Source organism: Orycteropus afer, unplaced genomic scaffold, assembly GCF_000298275.1.
Source record: "Orycteropus afer afer isolate SDZICR_OR568_19922 unplaced genomic scaffold, OryAfe1.0 scaffold00044, whole genome shotgun sequence".
Lineage (NCBI taxonomy): Eukaryota > Metazoa > Chordata > Mammalia > Tubulidentata > Orycteropodidae > Orycteropus > Orycteropus afer.
In genome coordinates this window covers 15847776-15868693 of record NW_006921631.1, presented here as the reverse complement: position 1 = coordinate 15868693, position 20918 = coordinate 15847776, and the positions used below count along the sequence as shown (strand labels likewise).

At 37.8% G+C, this 20918-nt stretch overlaps 1 protein-coding gene across 1 annotated transcript in view; it reads left to right on the top strand.

Annotated features, from left to right (window-relative positions):
• ATF6 (activating transcription factor 6) overlaps window positions 1-20918 on the top strand; it is a 370257-nt gene that overhangs the window by 127666 nt on the left and 221673 nt on the right. Inside the window, exon 10 of the mRNA XM_007937768.2 lies at window positions 19530-19661. Coding sequence (XP_007935959.1) covers window positions 19530-19661 — 132 coding nt within the window. The remainder of the gene's footprint in view (window positions 1-19529; window positions 19662-20918) is intronic.

Here is a 20918-nt window from a genome sequence, read left to right as displayed (position 1 = left end):
AAATTTTGGTCAATGACATGAGACAAAGTATATTATGTGAACTGCTGTATGAAAAGTGAATTTACTCTGTAAATCTTCACCCAAATCAAAAAAAAAATAAAAAGATTTCATACTGCTTGGTTCCACAATCAATAGCAATGGAAGCAAGAGTCAAGACATCAGACAACCTATTGCACTGGGCAGATCTGCTGCAAAAGACCTCTTTAAAGTGCTGAAGAGCAAAGATATCTCTTTGAAGACTAAGGTGTGCCTAACGCAAGCCTTGGTCTTTTCAATTGCCTCTATGTTTGTGAAGGCTAGGCAATGAATAAGGAAGACCAAAGAAGAGTTGATGCTTTTGAGTTGTAGTGTTGGCGAAGAATACTGAAAATACCATGGACTGCCAGAAGAACTAACAAATCTGTCCTGGAAGAAGTGCAGCCTGAATACTCTTTGGAAGCAAGAATGGCCAGACTTCATCTGACCTACTTTGGTCATGTTGTCAGAAGGGACCATTCCCTGGAGAAGCATATCATGCTTGGTAAAGTGGAGGCCCAGTAAATAAGGGGAGGACCCTCAGGCAGATGGATTGACACAATGGCTGCAACGATGGACTCTGATATAGCAGTCATTGTGAGGCTGGCGCAGGACCCGGTCGTTTCGTTCTGTTGCGCATAGGGTCGCTGTGAGTTGAAGTTGACTCAACTGCACCTAACAACTACAATGTAGTATTGTATTTCTTTCTTTCTGTACATTAGCCCCTCGTAGAAATTGCAAGAACATCCATTAAACTATAAGATAATATTCATATGGAAAGTTTTATTAAATTTCTAGACAGACTCTTCTGTATTTATAGCTTTGCCATAAATAATTTAGAAACGCTGGACAAAATAGGAACCACAGCATAATCCCTCTGAAGGAAACTTCTTCCCGCCACATTGGACTGCAGTTTATAGATTGCTTTGTTGTGTTTTCCCCTTCCTATTTTCTTTTTGTGTGCTCATAACCTAGTTTCAAAAACTGTCAACTAATGGCTAATCTCATTTGTTTTATTACTATTATTTTAAATCCCTTCACTCATATCAAACATGTCTCTTAATTATCCACCTATTTTCCCTCCGTTTCCCTCCCCTCCTATCCCTGGTAGCCATCAAAGAAAATTTCCTTCCCAGTGTAAACTTTTCCTTGACTTTTTACAAGAATGGACTCATAATATATTTGTCCTTCTGTGATTGACTTATTTCATTCAGCATAATGTTTTCCAAGTTCATCTACATTTTGAGGTGATTTGCTGATTATTGTTTATTCTTTAATTTTGCATAGTATTCCATTGTGGGTATGTACCATAGTTTTGTTACCCATTTATCTGTTGATGGGCACTTAGGTTGTTTCCATCTCTTTGCTATTGTGAATAGTACTGAGAAGAACATGGGTGCACACATATCTTTTCGTGTCTAGGGTCTCACCTCTTTAGGATATATTCCTAGTAATGGGAATTACTGGATCAAATGGTATTTCTGTTTCCAACTTTTTAAGGCAGCACCATACTGTTTGCCACATCTCTTCACACCCTTGCCAGCATTTGTTTTCTGTCCTGTTGAACTTTGCTTTTATTGCTGGAATGAGATGATATCTCATTGTTGTTTTGAGTTGCATCTCGTTAATGCATCTCTCAGGAGCTCTGGGGAGCTCTGGTAGCATAATGCCTAAGGCACTTGACTGCTCACCAGAAGGCTGGCAGTTCAAACCCCCCAGCCACTCCTCGGAAGGAAGATGGGGCAATCTACTTCCGTAGTGATACTGCCTAGGTAACCCAAGGAGGGGTCACTGTGAGTCAGGTCCGATTTGACGGCACACAACAACAACAACAGGAGCTCTGGTGGCATAGTGCCTAAGGCATTTAACTGCTAACCAGAAGGCTGGTGGTTCAAACCTACCGACCACTCCTTGGAAAGAAGGTTGGCCGATCTACTTCCATAGTGATACAGCTTTGGAAACCCAAGGAGGGGTCGCTATGAGTCGGATCCGACTTGACAGCAGTGAGTTTGGTTTTTAGTTTTGGTGAATGCATCTCTCTAATGGCTCATGAGGGAGCTCTGGTGGCATAGTGCCTAAGGCATTTGACTGCTAACTAGAAGGCTTCGGTTCACACCCACCAGCCACTCCTCAGAAGGAAGGTTGGGCAATCTACTTCCGTAGTGATACTGCCTGGAAACCCAAGGAGGGGTCGCTATGAGTTGGCTCTGACTCAAGGGCAGTGAGTTTGATTTTTGGAATGGCTCATGATTGTGAGCATTTCCTTATGTGTTTATTGGCCGCCTGAATGTCTTCTTTGGTGAAGTGTCTGTTTATATCCTTTCCTCATTTTTTAACTAGATTGTTTTTCATTTTGATATTGAGGTGTTATATTTTTCTATAAATTTCTGGGATAAGTCCCTTGTTGGATATGTCATTTCCATATATTTTTTCCCCAATGTGTAGGTTCTCTTTCTCCTCTTTTGGAGAAGTCTTTTGATGCACATAACAGTTTAATTTTTGGAAGGCCCCAGTCATCTAGTTTATCTTGTGCTTTTTGTGCATTTTTGATTATGCTTGATAGTCTTCTTAAACCACAGATTAGGGAACCTGAGTTTGCCTGTACTTTATCTTTGATGAACTTTATAGTTTTGGGTTTTATATTCCGTTTTCTATTTTAAAGGTCAGTACATTCATCCTCTGTGTTAGTTTCCTGTGGCTGTTGTAACAAATCACCACAAATTGGATGTTTAAAACAACAGAAATTTATTCCCACACAGTTTTGGAGGCCAGAAGTCCAAAAGCAACGTGTTGTTAGGGTCCTGCTCCCTCTGAAGGCCCTAGGGAAGAATCCTTCTTGCCTTTTCTAGCTTCTGGTGAATGCTGGCAGTCCTTAGCATTCTTTGGTTTATAGACACATGGTTCCAATCTCTGCCTCCACCTTCACATTGTCTTTTCTTCTCTGTATATGTCCCTGTGTTTCTTCACATGGCCTTCTTATTAGGATACCAGTCATTGGATTGAGGGCCCTTTGTAATTCACTATGACCTCTTCTTAACTTGATTACCTGTGCAAAGACCCTATTTCTAAATAAGGTCACATTCACACATACTGAGAGTTAGGACTTCATATTTTTTGGAGGAGACACAGTTCAACCCACAACAACCTTCTCTTCTACAAATAAACTACCATGCCAAGCAGGTTTTATATATGCTAAATCTTAAAAAAAAAATAAATGTTTAAAACTGACTGATAGCTTTTTCCTTGTTTGTTGTGGGTTAGGTGCTATCCCCTCACAGAACTGGAATCTTTATAATTTGAGATCTCAGACTTGGATGAGGAAGGGTAAATCATATTACTTAAGGACCACAGTTTGTGGTTTTCTTATGAGACTATCTTATGAGGAAAAGGTGACCACAGAGCATATGGCATTGAGTTAGAGTTTTCTGGAACTGGTTAGGAATAAAATGTCTTTATTCCAACATGCTCAAAGTTTGTCAGCCTTTCATTATTTTACAGGAATAATTCTAGTTCTTATCCTGTGATGAGCATGTCCCCAAATCTGGCACCAATTTTTTTTTTTTTCCTAATCAATTACTGAACACATTTTGTTGTGTGATATCATTATTGGCTGTAGGTTAAAAGTTACTGTATGTAACTTAAATGTCAGAATTCATACCACTAAGTATACATGGTTTTGTTTAGCCAGATTTTTTAATGAAATCTAATTCAAGTTCTTGGCTAAAAGTACTTTCCACATTTATCAAAGTGACACATAAACTGAAGAAATACATCTAAATACCAGGTGTTACTGAGTCCAGGAGAGTGGAAGGGTAGCAGAGCCAAGGATAGTCCTTTATCCAAATAGTCTATTCATATTTCTGAAAAAAGTCTTTTAGTCTTTGTAGATTTAATTCTTTTCTTGAAAAAGTAACATAGAATTTATCAAGTGTAGGACTGGGTTTTGAGGGTATGGAAAATTCTGTTGATGATTTTCTTTAGTTTTGGTGTACATGTGAGTTGTGTATAGGAAGGCTTGTTAGAAGTGAGTTATCTTGTATTTCTTGGCTCTCTTTTCTCTTAGACTTCAGTTGTTATAGTAAAGAGAAGGGTGCTTAAAGTCATAAACCTACATTCCTTGCTAATTTCTTTCTCTACCTTTAGAAAGTCACTGCAAGATAAAAGGGGATGGTGTGGTAACATCTGCTGCTTTCTATCTTTTAAGAAGCGGTCAGTGAGAACCAAAGCCAGATGAGAATACTACTGCCAGGGTATAAGTTACAACTTTGGTATTTTCTTTAGACCACAAATCTTAATCAACATAAAACATGTACCAGTGGATGGTTTCTTTGAAGTATCTCTCTTAACCATTTTCAGTGCTTAGTACATTTACATAGAATCATGCTATGAAATTTCTGCATAAATAATAAAAGGATAAGGGCTTTACTTTGTAATAGGTGATGGTATAGCCTAATATTAAGGTGGCATAGAACTTTGGAACTTCTGAATGTATGAAAAAATGTAAGTGTAATTACTATATGTCATTTAGCTTTCTAGGCAGTTTGTTATTAATGCTTTTCTTTTCTTTTTTTAAATCTCCAAATTTGAGCAATTTAAGTAAGCATTTAAAACATATATTTTAAGGGTCATTCTACAGATTGCTTTTTTTTTTTTAAATTATTATTATTTTTTTATTTTTGCAGTGTTCCTTCCCCTCCCCGCCTACCCCTGGTAACCAACAAAGAAAGTTTCCTTCCATATATAAACTTTTCCTTGACTTTTTACAATAATGAACTAATACAGTATTTGTCCTGTGATTGACTTATTTCATTCAGCATAATGTCCTCCAAGTTCATCCACGTTATGCAGTGTTTTGCAGTTTCTACATTATTCTTTAGTGTTGCATAGTATTCTCTTGTTTGTGTGTACCATAGTTTGGTTATCCATTCTTCTGTTGATGGGCACCTAAGTTGTTTTCATCTTTTTGCTAGACCAGAGGTGGATGGATCTGTTTCTGGGTTCTCAGTTATGTTCCACTGGTCTATGTGTCTGCTGTTGTACCATTACCAGGCAGTTTTGACTACTGTGGCTTTATAGTAGGTTTTGAGATCTGGGAGTCTATGACCTCCTACTTTGTTGTTCTTCTTCAATAGTGCTTTGCTTATTCAAGATCTCTTTCCTTTCCATATAAAATTAGTGATTGTTTTTTCCATATCCTTAGAGAATGTTGGTGGGATCTGGATTGGGATTGCATTGAATTTATAGATTTCTTTGGGTAGTATTGACATTTTTACATTGTTCAGTCTTCCTATCCATGAGCATGGTATGTTCTTCCACTTATGTAGATCTCTTATGGTTTCTTGAAATAGTGTTTTGTAGTTTTCTTTGTACAGATCTTTTGGTCCCTAGTGAGATTGATTCCCAAGTATCTTATTTTTTTAGTAGCTATTATACATGGTATTGATGTCCTTATTTGCTTTTCTGCAATCTCTTTCCTGGTGTAGAGGAATCCAACTGATTTTTGTATGTTGATCTTGTATCCCACCACAATGCTAAATGTCTCAATTAGTTCCAGTAGTTTTTTTTCCTGAGTCTCTTGGGTTTTCCAACATCCAATGTATAGCATTGTTGTGGTTACCTAGTGCTGCTCTGACAGGAATATACCACAGATGCGATGGCTTTAACAAACAGGAGTTATTCTCTTACAGTTTGGAGGCTTTAAGTCCGAGTTCAAAGTGCCAGGCTCTAAGGGCTGAGTGAAAGCCCCTCAACTTTGGGTTTCAGCCCTGCCTCCTGCTCCTGGCCCACTGACACTGGAGCCTTTTCTTCACTCAGACAGCTATTGGCTGCTGAGGCTGACAAACCCAAGGTTGACAAGTGAAATAGCACAGTCCCAGTATTACCAAACAACATGGCAAGCCATTGATTCAAGTTTGTTAAAAGTCCCTAGATCGGTAGAGCATGGCAAGCTGCTGAACAACAAGTCGGCTACATGTAGGGTTTGAGTGTGCCATAAGCTAGAAACCATTCCCAAAGCTGCTTCTTATATATGGGAAGCAGACTACATTCCTAAAGCAGCTACTCAGCTGCTTGTGGTAGATCCCTCTGTAGAGCTGATTACCAGTCTCATCATGGGCAGTAATTCCCACTAACTGTCCAGCCACTCAACTAGGTCCAGCCAACTTGACATACAACCTTAACTACCGCAAAGATCATATCATCAGCAAATAGGGATAGTTTTACTTCTTCCTTACCAATTTGGATGCCTTTGATTTCCCTTTCTTGCTTATTGACCTGGCTGGGACTTCCAATATAACGTTGAATAGGAGTGGTGTTAGAGGGCATCTTTATCTGGTTCCTGGTCACAAGGGGAATGATTTCAGTCTTTTCCATTGAGAATAATGTTGGCTGTTGATTATGCAGATATGTCCTTTATTATGTTCAGGAATGTCCCTTCTATTCCTATTTTGCTGAGAGTTTTTATGAGAAATGGGTGTTAGATTTTATCAGATGCCTTTTCTGCATCGATTGATATAATCATGTGGTTCTTTTCCTTTGTTTTATTTATGTGATGGATGATGTTGATTATTTATCTAATGTTGAACCATCCTTGCATACCTGATATGAACCCCACTTGGTCATGATGTATTATTTTTTTGATATGTTGTTGGAGTTATTGGCTAGGATTTTGTTGAAGATTTTTGCATCTATATTCACGAGGGATATTGGTCTATAGTTTTCCTTTTGAGTGATGTCTTTGCCTGATTTTGGTATCAAGGTTATGCTTGCTTTATAAAATAAATTTGGGAGGATTCCATCTTTTTCTGTGTTCTGGAATAGTTTGAGTAGGAATGGTATCATTTCTACTCTGAATGTTTTGTAGAATTCTCCAGTGAAACCACCTGGGTCAGGGCTTTTTTGTTTTGCTAATTTTTTCATGACTTGTTTAATTTCTTCTTTTGTTATGGGTCTGTTCAACCTTTTTGCCTCAGCCTTTGTTGGTTTAGGTAAGTAATATGTTTCCAGAAATCTATCCATTTCTTCTAAATTTTCAAATTTGTTGGAGTATAGTTCTTCATAGTATCCTGTTATTATCTTTTTTATTTCAGTTGGTTTTGTTGTGACATTGCCAAATTTTTTCTTATTCATGTTATTTGTATTATCTCCCTCTTTTTCTTTGTTAAATATGCCAGTGGTTTGTCAATTTTGTTAATCTTTTAAAAAAACCAACTTCTAGTTCTACAGATTACTTTTAATTGAGTTATAGCTAGTAAAGTTGAAATAACTGACTATGGGTATATTCTGTTTATTTGTAAGTCTTGATATCTATGTGTTCTGACATAGTTCATAATTGACATTAATGTATCATGTCCACACTCAGTTTATCACAAGCCAGGAGCAGAGTAGCTAGAACTAGGGAATGTATAGATACTATGTTTGCCTTATTTGACTTCTTCTCTTAGACTTTTTGCTAGAATTCTCATAAGGCAGCTTGCTTTGTTTCATTTTTCCTTCTCATTCTTTTGGTAAACTTGTAAATGACAGATAAAATGAGAATAAAAGCAGATAAAATGAACATGAACAAAAAGATGACAATTAGTTCTAGAATAATTTTGTTAATATATTAATATACGTATATTGATACCTTCAATGCTTGGTAGAGGTAAGTGTTTTTTATATGTTTGTTATGTTCATTTAGCATTAATTAATCAGTTACTATGCACCAAATAGGAGCTCTGGTGGCATAGTGCCTAAGGCATTTGACTGCTAACCAGAAGGCTGGCAGTTCAAAACCACCAGCCACTCCTTGGAAGGAGGATTGGGCAATCTATTTCCATAGAGATGCCACCTCAGAAACCCAAGGAGTGGTCACTACGAGTTCGATCTGACTTGACGCAGTGAGTTTGGTTTTGGTTTTTGGTATGCACCAAATACTAGTCTGAACATGTTATATTAATTAATTCATTTATTCCTCCTAGTGCCATCAGATATGTGTTATTATCACCATTTTACAGATGAGGAACCTGAAGTCTCAGCTATTATGTGGCATTCTGCCTCTGAGGCCCTTGTCTTAACCACTGATAGAGCAACAGCCACTCAGACAGAGAGAAAGAATTTGGCATTTGCAAATAGAAGAGTTAAGACTTTCCATCCAATAACTTCCCATTCCCCTAAAAGTTAAAATTGGCTGAAAGGAGAAAGTATTTTATGAATTGATTGTCTGGATGGTAAGAATAACAGTAAAGAGGTAGAATTCAAATTGAATGATCAGAGAGTACCTGTCTCAAGTAAAAGTATTCCAGAGTTGTTTGCACACACTTTTCATTAACTAATAATATCATGTGTCCATTATGTATTGCTGCATAACAGACCACACAAAAACTTAAAGGTTTAAAACAACAGTCATTTACTTTGCTTGTAATGTCTGTAGTTTGGGCAGAGTTCAATAAAGATAGCTCTTCTTTTCTTCTTGGAGTGTCAACTTGGATTTCTTTGGTTGGAGGATCCACATTCAAGATGGCTTACTCGTGTGACCAGCAAGTTAGTGCTGGCTTTCTGCTGGGATCTGAGTGAGGCTGTAGGCTGAGATTCTCAGTGCTTCGTGTGGTTCTCTTCACAGGCTGCTTAGGTTTTTGCATTGTATAGTGGCTGGGTTTCAAGCATGAGCATCACCTACTAAAATGGTGTTTGCTTAATAATTGTTTATTGAATGAGTGAAAGACTCTCAGATTGTTTCCTTGTACATATTGGCTCACTTGGCAAACTACCATTGTAAAGTACATGTTTCTTCCCAGGATCTGGTAATCCCTCATTCTGAGAACTGCTATTTAGAGGGTTGGTTCTTTTATCCTGACTTGAAAATCTATTTCTTCGCTCAATCACATTTCTGTTTCTAGCAATTACATACAGTTATTACTAGCCTGCAAAAAATCAGATTGTGAACCAGTCAATATACAGTAAGTAAAACACATTTTTTCTTTTCTTTTCTTTTTTTTTTTTATGATTTGGAGATCTCCTTTTCCTCTTTCAGTCTCAGTTGCAATGGACATTAACAATTTCCTGTTTCAGGATCTGGAGATGATATAATGGTGGGTTTGCCACCTGCCATTCTTGAGTTGTGAATTAGTTTTCCTAAAATGAAGATCTAGATTTTTCTCTTGATAGGAGGCAGCAAGGCAGTATAAAATTAATTCATATGTTATTTTCTTGTTTTAAAAAGTAGAACGCCTCTTATTGACTATTCACTGTTCTAGAGCAAAACAAAGCCCTGTGCCACTAGCTTACATTCTAGTGGAAAGAGACAAATAATAAACACAATAAATAGGTAAAATGATATAATTGTAAATGTTTTGAATATAGGAACAATGTATAGTTGGGTAAATAGTTTTAGAAGTGTGAGAGTGGTTATTGGGGTTGCCTTGTTAAATAGGATGATCATTGTAAAGCAGACATTTGAACCAAGGCTTAAAGGAAAGGGATGGATTAGCTGTCTGGATAACTGATGGAGGGGCATTCCTTGCAGAGGGAATATCCAGTGCCATGGCCCCTGCTAAAGGGGCAGGGAGGCCACATATTCTGAATTCCTCTAACCCACAAGAGGAAGACAGAATCACCATCAGTAGCCCAAGGCCTATCCCTGCGAGGCCAGGCATGCTGCCTCCCTCCAGCCCTTTCATCAACCCTGACACCAACCGTTCCTCCCACAGCACCCACCGCCTCCCTGCTGGGTTTGATAATTTGCTGCAGTGGCCATACAGAACTCACAGATTATGGGGTTTATTAGGGAAACACCAGACTGCAATTCAAGTTCAGAAATGCACTTGGTCTCTTGTAGCCGGCTGTCTCACTCAGCAGTCTGAAGTCTCAGTAGCACATCATTCTCTAGGTAGTGTGTGTCTCTCGAGTCTCTCTCTCAGCAGTGTGTGCCTCTCAGGTCTCTCAGGAGTGCGTTTCTCTCAGCAGCATGTCTTTCTCAGCCAGCAGTCAGAGAGACTCCTTCTGCCTCTAGGAGGGCTCCTTTTTGAGCCTGACAGAGTGGCCAAACTAACCAATCCCAACATCAGAATTCTATATACCTGAGAGAGAGAAAGAGAGAGAGAGAACTTCCTAGAAAATTTACTTAGTGCTACACACAACAGAAATACCCCAGGTGGATAACTTTAAAAATCAGGAGCTACTCGGTTGCTCATGGCAAATTCCATGATGGAGTTTACAAAGACTTATGTCTACAAAAGCCATACTAGGTAATTATATCACAGCCCCAGAATGGAAGTATGCCTTGTGTGAAAATCAAGGATGTCAGTGTGGCCAAAGCTAAAGTGAACATGGGGGAGTGTAGTTAGGAGTGTAGTAGGGAGAAGAAGGGGTCAAGTGAAGTTAAGTATTGGTTATTTTAAGAGTTTTGTTTTTTTTACCATAATAGAGATAGGAGCCATGTGAAGGTTTTGAGCAGAGGAGTGACATAATAATCTGACTTAGATTTTGAAAGAATTGCTTTGGTTGCTTGTTGAGAAAAGTCTGAATTTGGCAGTCAGGCAAACAAGTTGTGTCACTAACTGCTGTGTCATCTTTGGGACACGTTGTTGTTGTTGTTGTTACGTGCCGTTGAGTCGACCTTGACTCATAGCAACCCAACCTTGGGTTTCCGAGGCAGTATCACTACAGAAGTAGATTGCCCAACTTTCTTTCCAAGGAGTGGCTGGTGGGTTTGAACAACCAGCCTTCTGGTTAGCAGTCAAGTGCCTTAGGGACTGTGCTACCAGAGCTCCTCTTGGAAAGCATAGCATTAAAAAAAAAAAAAAAAATTTATAAAGCATGTTCACATCTGTCTTAGTTGTCTAGTGCTGTTATAACAGAAATGCCACAGTTGGATGGTTTCAACAAACTGAAGTTTATTGTCTTCTAGTTTAGGAAGCTAGAAGTCTAAATTCAGGGTGCCACCTGTAGCGGAAGACTTTCTCTCTCCGTTGGATTTGGAGGGTCCTTGTCTCCTTTCAGCTTTTGTGGGCCCAGGGTTTCTTGGAGATGTACATGTGTTTTGGCAACATTCTTCCTCTGGGTCTAGGAGGTTCTCACTGCAGGGAACCTGGGTCCAAAGGATACACTCTGCTCCTGGCTCTTCTTTCTTGGTGGTTGTAGATTCTGGCTTCTCTGATCAGTTGGCTCTCCTTCATATCTTGTAAGATAAAAAGTGATGCAGGTCATGCCCCAGGGAAATTCCCTTATTTCAGATCAGGGTTGTGACCAAGTAAGGTAGTGACTTAAATGAAGGTGATGCATCCTACCCTAATCTTGCCTAATCAACATAATAAACATAACCCAATCCTCTTTAACATATGTTAATCCTGCCTCCTTAACTACAGTCAGAGTTTAGAATTTACCACATATCACAAAATGGAGAATAATCACACAAAACTGGGAATCAGGGCCTAGCCAAGTTGACACATATTTTTAGGGGACACAATTCCATCATGACAACATCTGCCATCTCATGTGAATCTTAGAAAAACCTTAAAATATTGGTTATTTTTCCTATTTTAAGTGTGAAGAATAGGAGGTTCAGAGAAATCAATGAACTTTCTTAGGGCTATGTAAGCAAGGATTCCTAGAGTTACACCTTGAACCCAGATTTCCTGGCTCTTGTGTTCCTTCCCACATCAATACCTGAAGAGCTCCTTGCTCCTTTCAGTTTAAAATAAGTGTGGTTCTCAGAGTGATAACAGCATGTGGAGTTTCTTTGGGAATGAGACATGGTATGATTTTTACATATGAAGATGGCTTGAAATTAAAATTGATCTACTTGTTCTGTAAGAAAGCAGGTTTGCAATGGACAGAATAGACTTGGAGATGTGCCATTTTTTGTTCAGCTACTTGGTATGAAAATTGAGTATCTGAAATCATATTTTAAGGATTAACTGGCATTATAAATAATCTAAAACACTTGTTAGCTTTTAGAATTTCATACATGAAAAAGTAAAGTTACAGTCCTTATGATACTTTTTCCAGATTTTTAGGGAAATTGAGATCATTTGTGTTTTATTAATCCATGCTTTTCAGGCCCATTGGCCCATAATATGAGCAGAGTTTTTGGTGTAATGATTATTTTGTGGCTTAGAACTGTTGTGGCTCTTTTGGTGTTTCTGATCAGAAAGATTTCTGTTTTCTTAATTTTTAAATAGCTTAATATGGAGTAGATCCTACTTTAAGATAATTGTATAAATATTCTGTTAGATTGGTTTATCAGTATTGTTGTTAATGTTGTTGTTCGGTGCTGTGGACATGATTTTGAGTCATAGCAACCCCCTGCGACAGGGTAGGGTAGCTCTGGTGAGATAGTGCATAAGGCATTTGACTGCTAACCAGAAGGCTGGCGGTTCAAACCCATCAACCATTCCTCGCAAGGAACGTTGGGCATTCTACTTCTGTAGATACCGCCTCAGAAACCGAAGGAGAGGTTGCTATGAGTCAGATCCAATTCGATGGCAGTGAGTTTGGTTTGGTTTGGTTGGGTTGGTGACAGAGTAGAACTGCCCCATGGGAATTCCTAGGCTGTAATCTTTATGGAAACAAATTGCCAGGTCTTTATCCTGTGGAACTGCTGTGTGAGTTTGTACGACCAACATTTTGGTTAGCAGCTGAGTACTTAACTGTTGTGCCACCAGGGCTCCTTTATCAATTTTATGAACTATGAATTGTCATTGTGATAATAACTCATACTATTGCAGTGAGTCATTTCTTTGCACTCTTGGAAATTTAATTTTTTCAAAAGTAACAAAAATGAACATTGAGTGGTGCAAAGATATTCATGCTAAGACTCTGAAAGTTCATGTCAACAGTAATTTTCTCATACTCTTTTGTACATTTGGCCTTTGCAAAGACTGTCAAATTCTTCTGTTAATATTTGTGGTGTCACAGTTACACTGACAGTCTTGAATTCTGGAAGTAAAATAAAGCACTTTCATGTCTTTCACATATTAATAAAAACAAAGGAATTATAAATCTACAGTTGTTCAGATGGTTGAAATTAGTTTCTGTAGGAGCTCTGAGGGTGTAGTGCCTTAGGCATTTGACTGCTAACCAGAAGGCTGGCAGTTCAAACCCTTCAGCGACTCAGAAGCAAGAATGGGCAATCTACTTCTGTAGAGATACTGCCTTGGAAACCCCAGGAGGGATAGCTATGAGTTGGAATGGACTTGACAGCAGTGAGTTTTTTTTTTTTTTTCCAAGTCATTTTTATAAGTTTCAGTCATTTATAGTTTTTTTTTTTTTTTTTTTTTTTAAAGCTGAATTGGACAATGAACCTGTATGTAGTTTAGCTTAAGAGAAATTTGATTTAAAGGTTTTTTTTTTAAATTAGTAATTTATAGGGATGGAGAAGGCAGTGGTGGTTCAATGGTAGAATTCTTGTCTTCTGTGTGGGCAAGTTGGGTTCATTTCCCCAGAGCATTTGAAGTATAGCTACAACTGCTCTGTCAGTGGGGGCTTGCACGTTGCTCTGATAGTAAAGAGCTCTTAGACTAAGGCAGACTAGAAAGAAAGGCCTGGTCAGCCAGTGAAAACCATATGCATCTCAACAGTCCAATCCTGTTGTGCATGCTGTAGGTTGCCATGAGTTAGGGGCCAACTCAACGGCAGCCGAGGAAACAACAACATAAGGATGGTGGCCAAACAACAAAAACAACCAGACAAATAGATGAAAAACCTTAAAAGATTCTTTACAAAATTTCTTAATATATTACCCTTTCAAAATATATTGTAAGCCAATTTTGCCCCATAACTGACTCCCTTGTCCTTGATTCTTTATAATGGCAACCTTGGGAAGATCATTTCTGTGAAGTCTGTTGGATGAGATCTGAGCTCTTTAACTATAAAAGGGTAAAAGTTACTAAAGTAGTTATAATTAAGGAGTTATTGTCATTACACCGGTATGACCATTACCAACCTGGACAATGGGAAAAGCAGTGACTACATATGAGCCAAACCAATCAGCATAAAAACTGACTTCAAGCAAGCATTGCAGCTACGAGATTATAGCACAGCCCAGTTATAGAAACCAGAATTTCTGATTGAATAGTTCTGGCCTGGGGTTGGTCCACACGCCATCCTTTGAAAACCACTGTGCAAGAGGAAGGTGCATTCTGAGTTAGAGTTGCTAGTTGACAGTGGGATTCAATGATGGAAAAGTATCAAAGTATGGAAGCTACTCCTAGAAGCCATAGCAGCCACTTTGACTTGGCAAGTAACCATGTGTGTTAAAAAAGGCATCTCCCAAAGATTTAAGACCTCTAGCCAGGAAATAGGAAAGCAGAGGAACTGTTCTAGTAATCTGATGTTTTTCTGGCAGCAGTAATCACCAAGTAGACTCAATGAATAGGCAATAAATATAGTACCAACTTTTAAAAGAAAGAAAGTAGATTCCCTTTAGATTAGGGAATTTATCCCATTGATCATAGGGAAGACTGTAGTGTAGGAAGAGATATTATAACTGGGAGCCAGAATTAAAACAAGAACAAACATACCAGTTTTGTTTCCTTGCTGAATAAGTTATTAGAATTACTGATAGTGTGGTAGACAAGGCCATGCACAGTTGAACCTTGCATAGGTGTTACAGTCTTCTCTCTTTCCCTTGTATGTTTGAGATGATTGCTTTCTCACTGTGTGCTAACATACACATGTCCATCTACCCATACTCTCTAACTTTACCTATTACTTAAACACACACACACACACACACACAGCAAATCCACTAGTATCTAGTGGATTCCAATTCATTATGACCCTATAGGACAGAATAGAACTGCCCCATAAGGTTTCCAAGACTGTAAATCTTTATAGAAGCAGATTTCCTTGTCTTTTTCTCATAAAGTGGCTGGTGGGTTCAAACCACTAACCTATTAGTTAGTTGGCCAATGCTTTAACCACAGCACCACCAGAGCTCCCTTACTTGCACTTCCCTAAACAAAACATGCTCTTACGCTTATGTGCTTTTTTATATACTGTTCTATATGCATGAAATACCTTCCCTCATTCACATCTTCCTTTTTAACAAATTGTTTATATTCTACAGACAAATTACTGAAGGCAGTTAATTTTATTGTCAAGATTAGTTCTAAGAATAAAGTCGTTAAGATAACCTCATGGTCCTCTCAGTAGATATTAAGATAAAAGTACCCCAGCCAGCTGTATGCTTCCAAAACATTCTACATTAACCCCTATATGATACTAATCACACTTGTATCTTTTATCTATATCCATTCCTCACTTTCACCCTGTAAATTGATGCTTAGAATCTTTAGCATCAAATCTGGTTCCTGGAATATAACAGATATTTAGAACATACTTGTTGAATAAATGAGTCCATCATTCTTAGGAATGTTGTCAGTATAATGCAATAGTAAAGTTCCAATCCTAGATTCAAATCCTGGTTTTATTAGTTATTAAGAATATGACTTTGTTTAAACTCTTTGAACCCCAATTTTCTCTGAGCCTTCATTCCTTAGTATATAGTACCAAACCAAACCAAGTCAACTGCCATTGAGTAGATTCCAACTCATAATAAGTCCATAGGTCAGAGTAGAACTGCCACATAGGGTTTCCAGGCCTATAAATCTTTACAGATGTAGACTACCTCATCTTTCTCCCAGAGAGTAGATGGTGAGTTTGAACCACCAACCTTCTGGTTAGCAGCCAAATGCCTTAACCATGGCTCTACCAGAGCTCAATCAATTCTGAGTACCACTTCTGAAAAGCATATTGGCAGAAGACCAACTGTGATGACATGACCTTAGGCTGTGCTGTAAGAGGAATCTGTGAAAGAACCAAGAAACAAACAAACAAACAAATACCCACCAAACTCACTGCCATCACATTGTTTCCAACTCATGGGAAACCCTCCTTGGGTTTCCGGGACAGTATCTTTACGGAAGGAGATTGCTCTATCTTCCTTCTGAGGAGTGGCTGTTGGGTTTGAACTGCCAGACTTCTGGTTAGCACTCAAATGCCTTAGGCACTATGCCACCAGAGCTCCATGAAAAACAAAGCCTGAGGTGGAGGGATGTTAGATGTATTTGGACCTTTGGGAGAAGGTTTGCTTAGACACCAAAACTAGGACCGAAAGGTGGAAATTATAAGGAAGCAAATTTCTCTTTAATTCAAGGGGAAATTTTTTTAAGAGGGTAGTAGAGCTGCTTCTGGTCATTGTAGTGGAAGTCCTACTACTGAACCAGTAATGTTGTCATATAGAGATTTCATTAATAAAATGGAGGGGTTGAATTAGATGAGATTCTGTAAACTGAGGGGGAAATTCTTAACTTTGTTTTTGTTCATGGCATCCTGTTTTTTTTTTTTTTTAAAAAAATTATTTTTATTCTCTTGTCAACCCCTCCCCAACTCCTTATTTCCCCAACACAGATGAAGAGCTATTGCTCTAAGTGACTAGTAGCATTTATAGGACCATTGACATAGACTGTTTCATTATTTTAGTCTAATTTTCTAAATGAAGAAAGGCTCTAGAAAGAGAAGGAGGGAGAGGTGAGGTTGGGTAAGGAGTGATGGAGGGGGAGAGGGAGGTGTGATTTAATTTCTGGTCTTGTATATAGAATGTTTGCAGATCATGTAGAGAACACCCAGGAAGAAGCAGGCAAATCTTGCTCTCATGGGATTTGTTTGTTTTTCAGGTCCTTGATCCCATGAGCCCTTCATTAAGAAGTTTGCATAGCAGAAGAAAGGGAGTTAATTTCATCTTAGAATGTAGAATTTTGAATCTGTCACATCTTTAGTTTGAGTAAAAAAGGAGACAAGAGAAAAAAAAATCGTATTTGTCATATCAGGCTGCCCAGTCATTTTGCTTAAGTCTTGTGTGTGTGTGTGGGGGGCGGGGACTGGGGAGAAACCTCACTCATTCGAGCTTACAAAGAAGTGGGATTTAAAAAACAAATAAATAAATAAACAACTAGATTTCAGTTGACCAACATTTTCATTTTAACTCTCCTAGTGATTTCAAAACCTTGAGATAATCACTTACATATCTGCCTCACCCATTTCTCATCTACAAATGGCAATTGTTATTTCTACTCCTGCTTTTGCTAATATTGTTATTGCATGCTATGAATCAGAAGCAATTGACAACAGTGGGTTTGGTTCAGAATCAACTTGATGGCACCCATACCAATCATCATTTCTTCTGCAATCTCACCTCTCCTCCTTCTCTTTCTGGGGTCTTCCTTCATTTAGAAAATTAGACTGAAGTAATGAAACTAATACAATGGGGGGGAGGCATAAAATCTCAGACAAGAATATTGGACCAAGTAATGGGCACTGATAGTGGATAAGTAGCATTCAGGTATGCAATACCTCTTCCTCTGTAGAACTATGGTTGGTCAAGGCACCAGGAAATAATATAAAATTAAACTCATGGAGTCTCTGATTATACCTTTAAAGAAGCAAGTCAAATGCATCCAAAATCAGTTGGAGAGAGCTGATAATTGAGATAAATTCAGGCTAAGTGGAATTCAGATCAAGATGGATCAACTTGGAGAGCAAATATCTCTTTTCTTGTAAAGATTGGTGGCAGATAGACCAATGGGTCTTTGTAAAGATACCAATTTCACAGCATACTTTTGTAAGTGGAATTTTGACACTACATTTGAAAGAACTTTTTTTTTTTTAAGTAGATTTCAAAAAGAGAAGAAATTTCCAAAGTTATCATCACACACTTCATTTGGCTTCCTTTCAAGATGGTTACTGTTTACTACTCTCTTGTTTTCCTAAATACTCACTATACTACATTTTCATGTTTCAGTTTGACATTCCACTAGGCTTCTTACCTTATTTGCAGCAAGTTTTATACTTTGTATGGCTGCTCAGGTAAACATAACATTCTGTCTGAAAAATACAGTTGTAATGAAATGTAGCCTTAGTTGTAACAAAATTAAATATACACAATAGTCATAATTTGGTGGTACACCTGTGAAGAGTTTGCAGTATGCCAGAGTGCCACGGCATACTGTGTGAGAACCACTAGATAGCAGTGGTTCTGGGAGTAGAGAATTGAGAATGGGAAATTAAATAAGAAATAAGAAAAATATTTTAGATTTAGAAAAAAAAAAAAAAGGACTGTTTCCTGTTTTCTCCAAGCACTGCTTCCCCCAAATTTGAAGACATTTGTACTCAACAGAACTCTTTTTCTTTTAGAGCCAGAGGGCCCTTCACTGCTCTTTTTTTATCATCCTTCCTTTCTTTCTTCACTTCATTTCTCTAAATAGAATCTGACATCCCTTCTTTTGTGCTTCCCTGGGTAAACTCCCTTTGTGTTGAACTTCAGGAGTATGACTAGTATAAATTATGTGCATGGCATTATAAAATAAAGCACACACAAAAAACGTACTGTCTTATTGATGGCCCAGGTTTCTAAGCGCATAATGAGTAAGTGTTAAATAATTATTGCAGTATTTGCTTCATTTGTTGTTAGTTGCCGTGAATCAGTTCCTACTCATGGCGACCTCACGTAGAACAGAATAAAACATTGCCCTGTCCTGCGCCATAGTCACATTGGGTTCTGTTTTTGAGGCCTTTGTTTGGTAAAGTGGAGAGTCAGTGAAAATGATAGAAACTTTCCATGGTATGGATTGACACGGGAGCTCCAATAATGGGCTCAAACATACGCTTACGCTGTTTGTTTGCTCCAAATACATATGCGCATCAAGAGGACATAATTTAACAGATGAAAATATTACAGAAGGTGGAGAGAAAAGAAGTAAATGGAAAGGTTTTACATGTAAATAAAAGTAGAAGTATTTTTAAAATAATTTTTTTGTGAACTTTATTTGATAGCCTGCCTTCTGGAATTTTGAAAGAAAGGCTAGTGAGTTTGGCATGGAGCTCTGGTGGTGTAATGGTTAAGGCAGTTGACTGCTAACCAAAAGATCAGTAGTTTGAACCATCAGTTGCTCTGTGGAAGAAAGATGAGGCAATCTGCTTCCTTAAAGATTTGCAGCATTGGAAACCCAAATGGGGGTCACTGTGAGCCAGAATTGACTTGATGGCATTGAGTTTTTGGTTTGAGTGAATTTGGCTGTTGAGGGAGAGTAATTCCCATTTCATTTGAAGTATTCCTTCATTGAAAGCATCAGTATGTATCATCTAAGAGGACTTCTTATTTCAGTTACCTGAGTTAAAATTTGTTTGTTGTATTCTTACATTAAATATGTTAAATATATTCTTATATTAAATATATGTATATATAACATGGTTATAGAGTTTTTAAAGAATATAGAGCACTGTCTTTTAAAGAAAAACAGTTTATAAACAAGGTGCTTTTATACCTATAAAAATCATTTTCAGAATTGTTTTGATATATATGGAATGCCAGGCTATTTGACCACATCAGTATACTGTTTTGACTTGCTTCTTTGCCTAGTATTCTTATTGGGTACATGGACCTATGAAGAAATTCTGATTGCTTCAGAGCTACATGTAGCAGGCATGTATGTAACTTATTTTAATTTTAATTAGTACTCCATATTTTTTATTTTCAGCATGTTGGAGCAAGATTCCAGGAGAATGAATCCTAATGTGAACCCTGCAAATCAGAGGAGGCATCTTCTAGGATTTTCTGCTAAAGAGGTGCAAGACTCTTCAGATGGTATCATCCAAAAAAATAGCTACAGGTTAGATGGCATATATCTGTTTATCTAATTATATTGTATAATTTCACATCTAAATCATTCATAACAAAAGTTTGATTCATGGAACAAATAATTTACTTAGGCCAGTTCATAAATGTTACTGGTAAGATTAGTTCTGTGAATAAATTTGCTTTCAAACCTTTCTCAGTTTCAGAATTTTTGTAGAGATGGAACCTTAAAATCTCAGATTGAATGCATTAATACATATTGAAACACCTACAGTATATAAATATTATATATAAAACACTTCAATATAGTTATTTTCTGTATCCCATATTTGTACATAAAATATATCTAATATTTGCTTTTCTTTTCACCTATAGTTGGATATGCTATGGTGGATTGATATGGTTAGCTATTTGCAATCATTAGGTAAAATCATTTATATTTATTTGTTGTGAACTTTGTTGAATCTTCCTCCTTTGTGACTATTTTATACTGGCTTGGTAAATTCCACATTGCTTGTCAATAACAAAATTGACTATTTTATGGTAACTAGCTATATACCCAAAAAAACAAAAAACCAAAGACTCTGCCAACGAGTCGATTCCGACTCATAGCGATCCCCTTTGGGTTTCCAAGGTGGTAAATCTTTACAGAAGTAGATTGCCCAGTCTCCTTTTCACAGAGTGGCTGGTGGGTTTGAACCACCAACATTCTGGTTAGCAGTCAGATGCCTTAGGCACTATGCCAGCAGAGCTCCCTGCTATATACTTTTGATAAATATCTTTCCTGTGTTATTTGGAATTTTTATTAGCTCTTAATGAAGCCAGGCCCTTGACAAATAAGGCAAAGGGAGGTTATAGTGTGGCAACCATGACATTATATAATATTTAAAAATCATTAAAGATTTGTATACTATTAACTCTCTTAAGGTTGGGAGCTTTGGTAGCATAGTGGCTAAGGCACTTGACTACTAACCAGAAGGCTGGCGGTTCAAACCCACTAGCCACTCCTCGGAAGGCAGGTTGGGTGATCTACTTCCGTAGTGATACTGCCTCGGAAACCCAAGGAGTGGTCATTATGAGTCAGTTCCAACTTGACGGCACGTAACAACAACAACAACAACAAGGTTTTACAGGCCAGGGATCATAGGGGAATTATTCTGATTTTAACCCTGTTACACTCATACCACTGAATAAGATTATTATCAGAGTCCTGCAGGTTTATCTCCTCTAACTTTCCTAGAAGAAAATGCTAGTATTTTTTTTTTTTTATTATTATTTTTTAACAGCATTA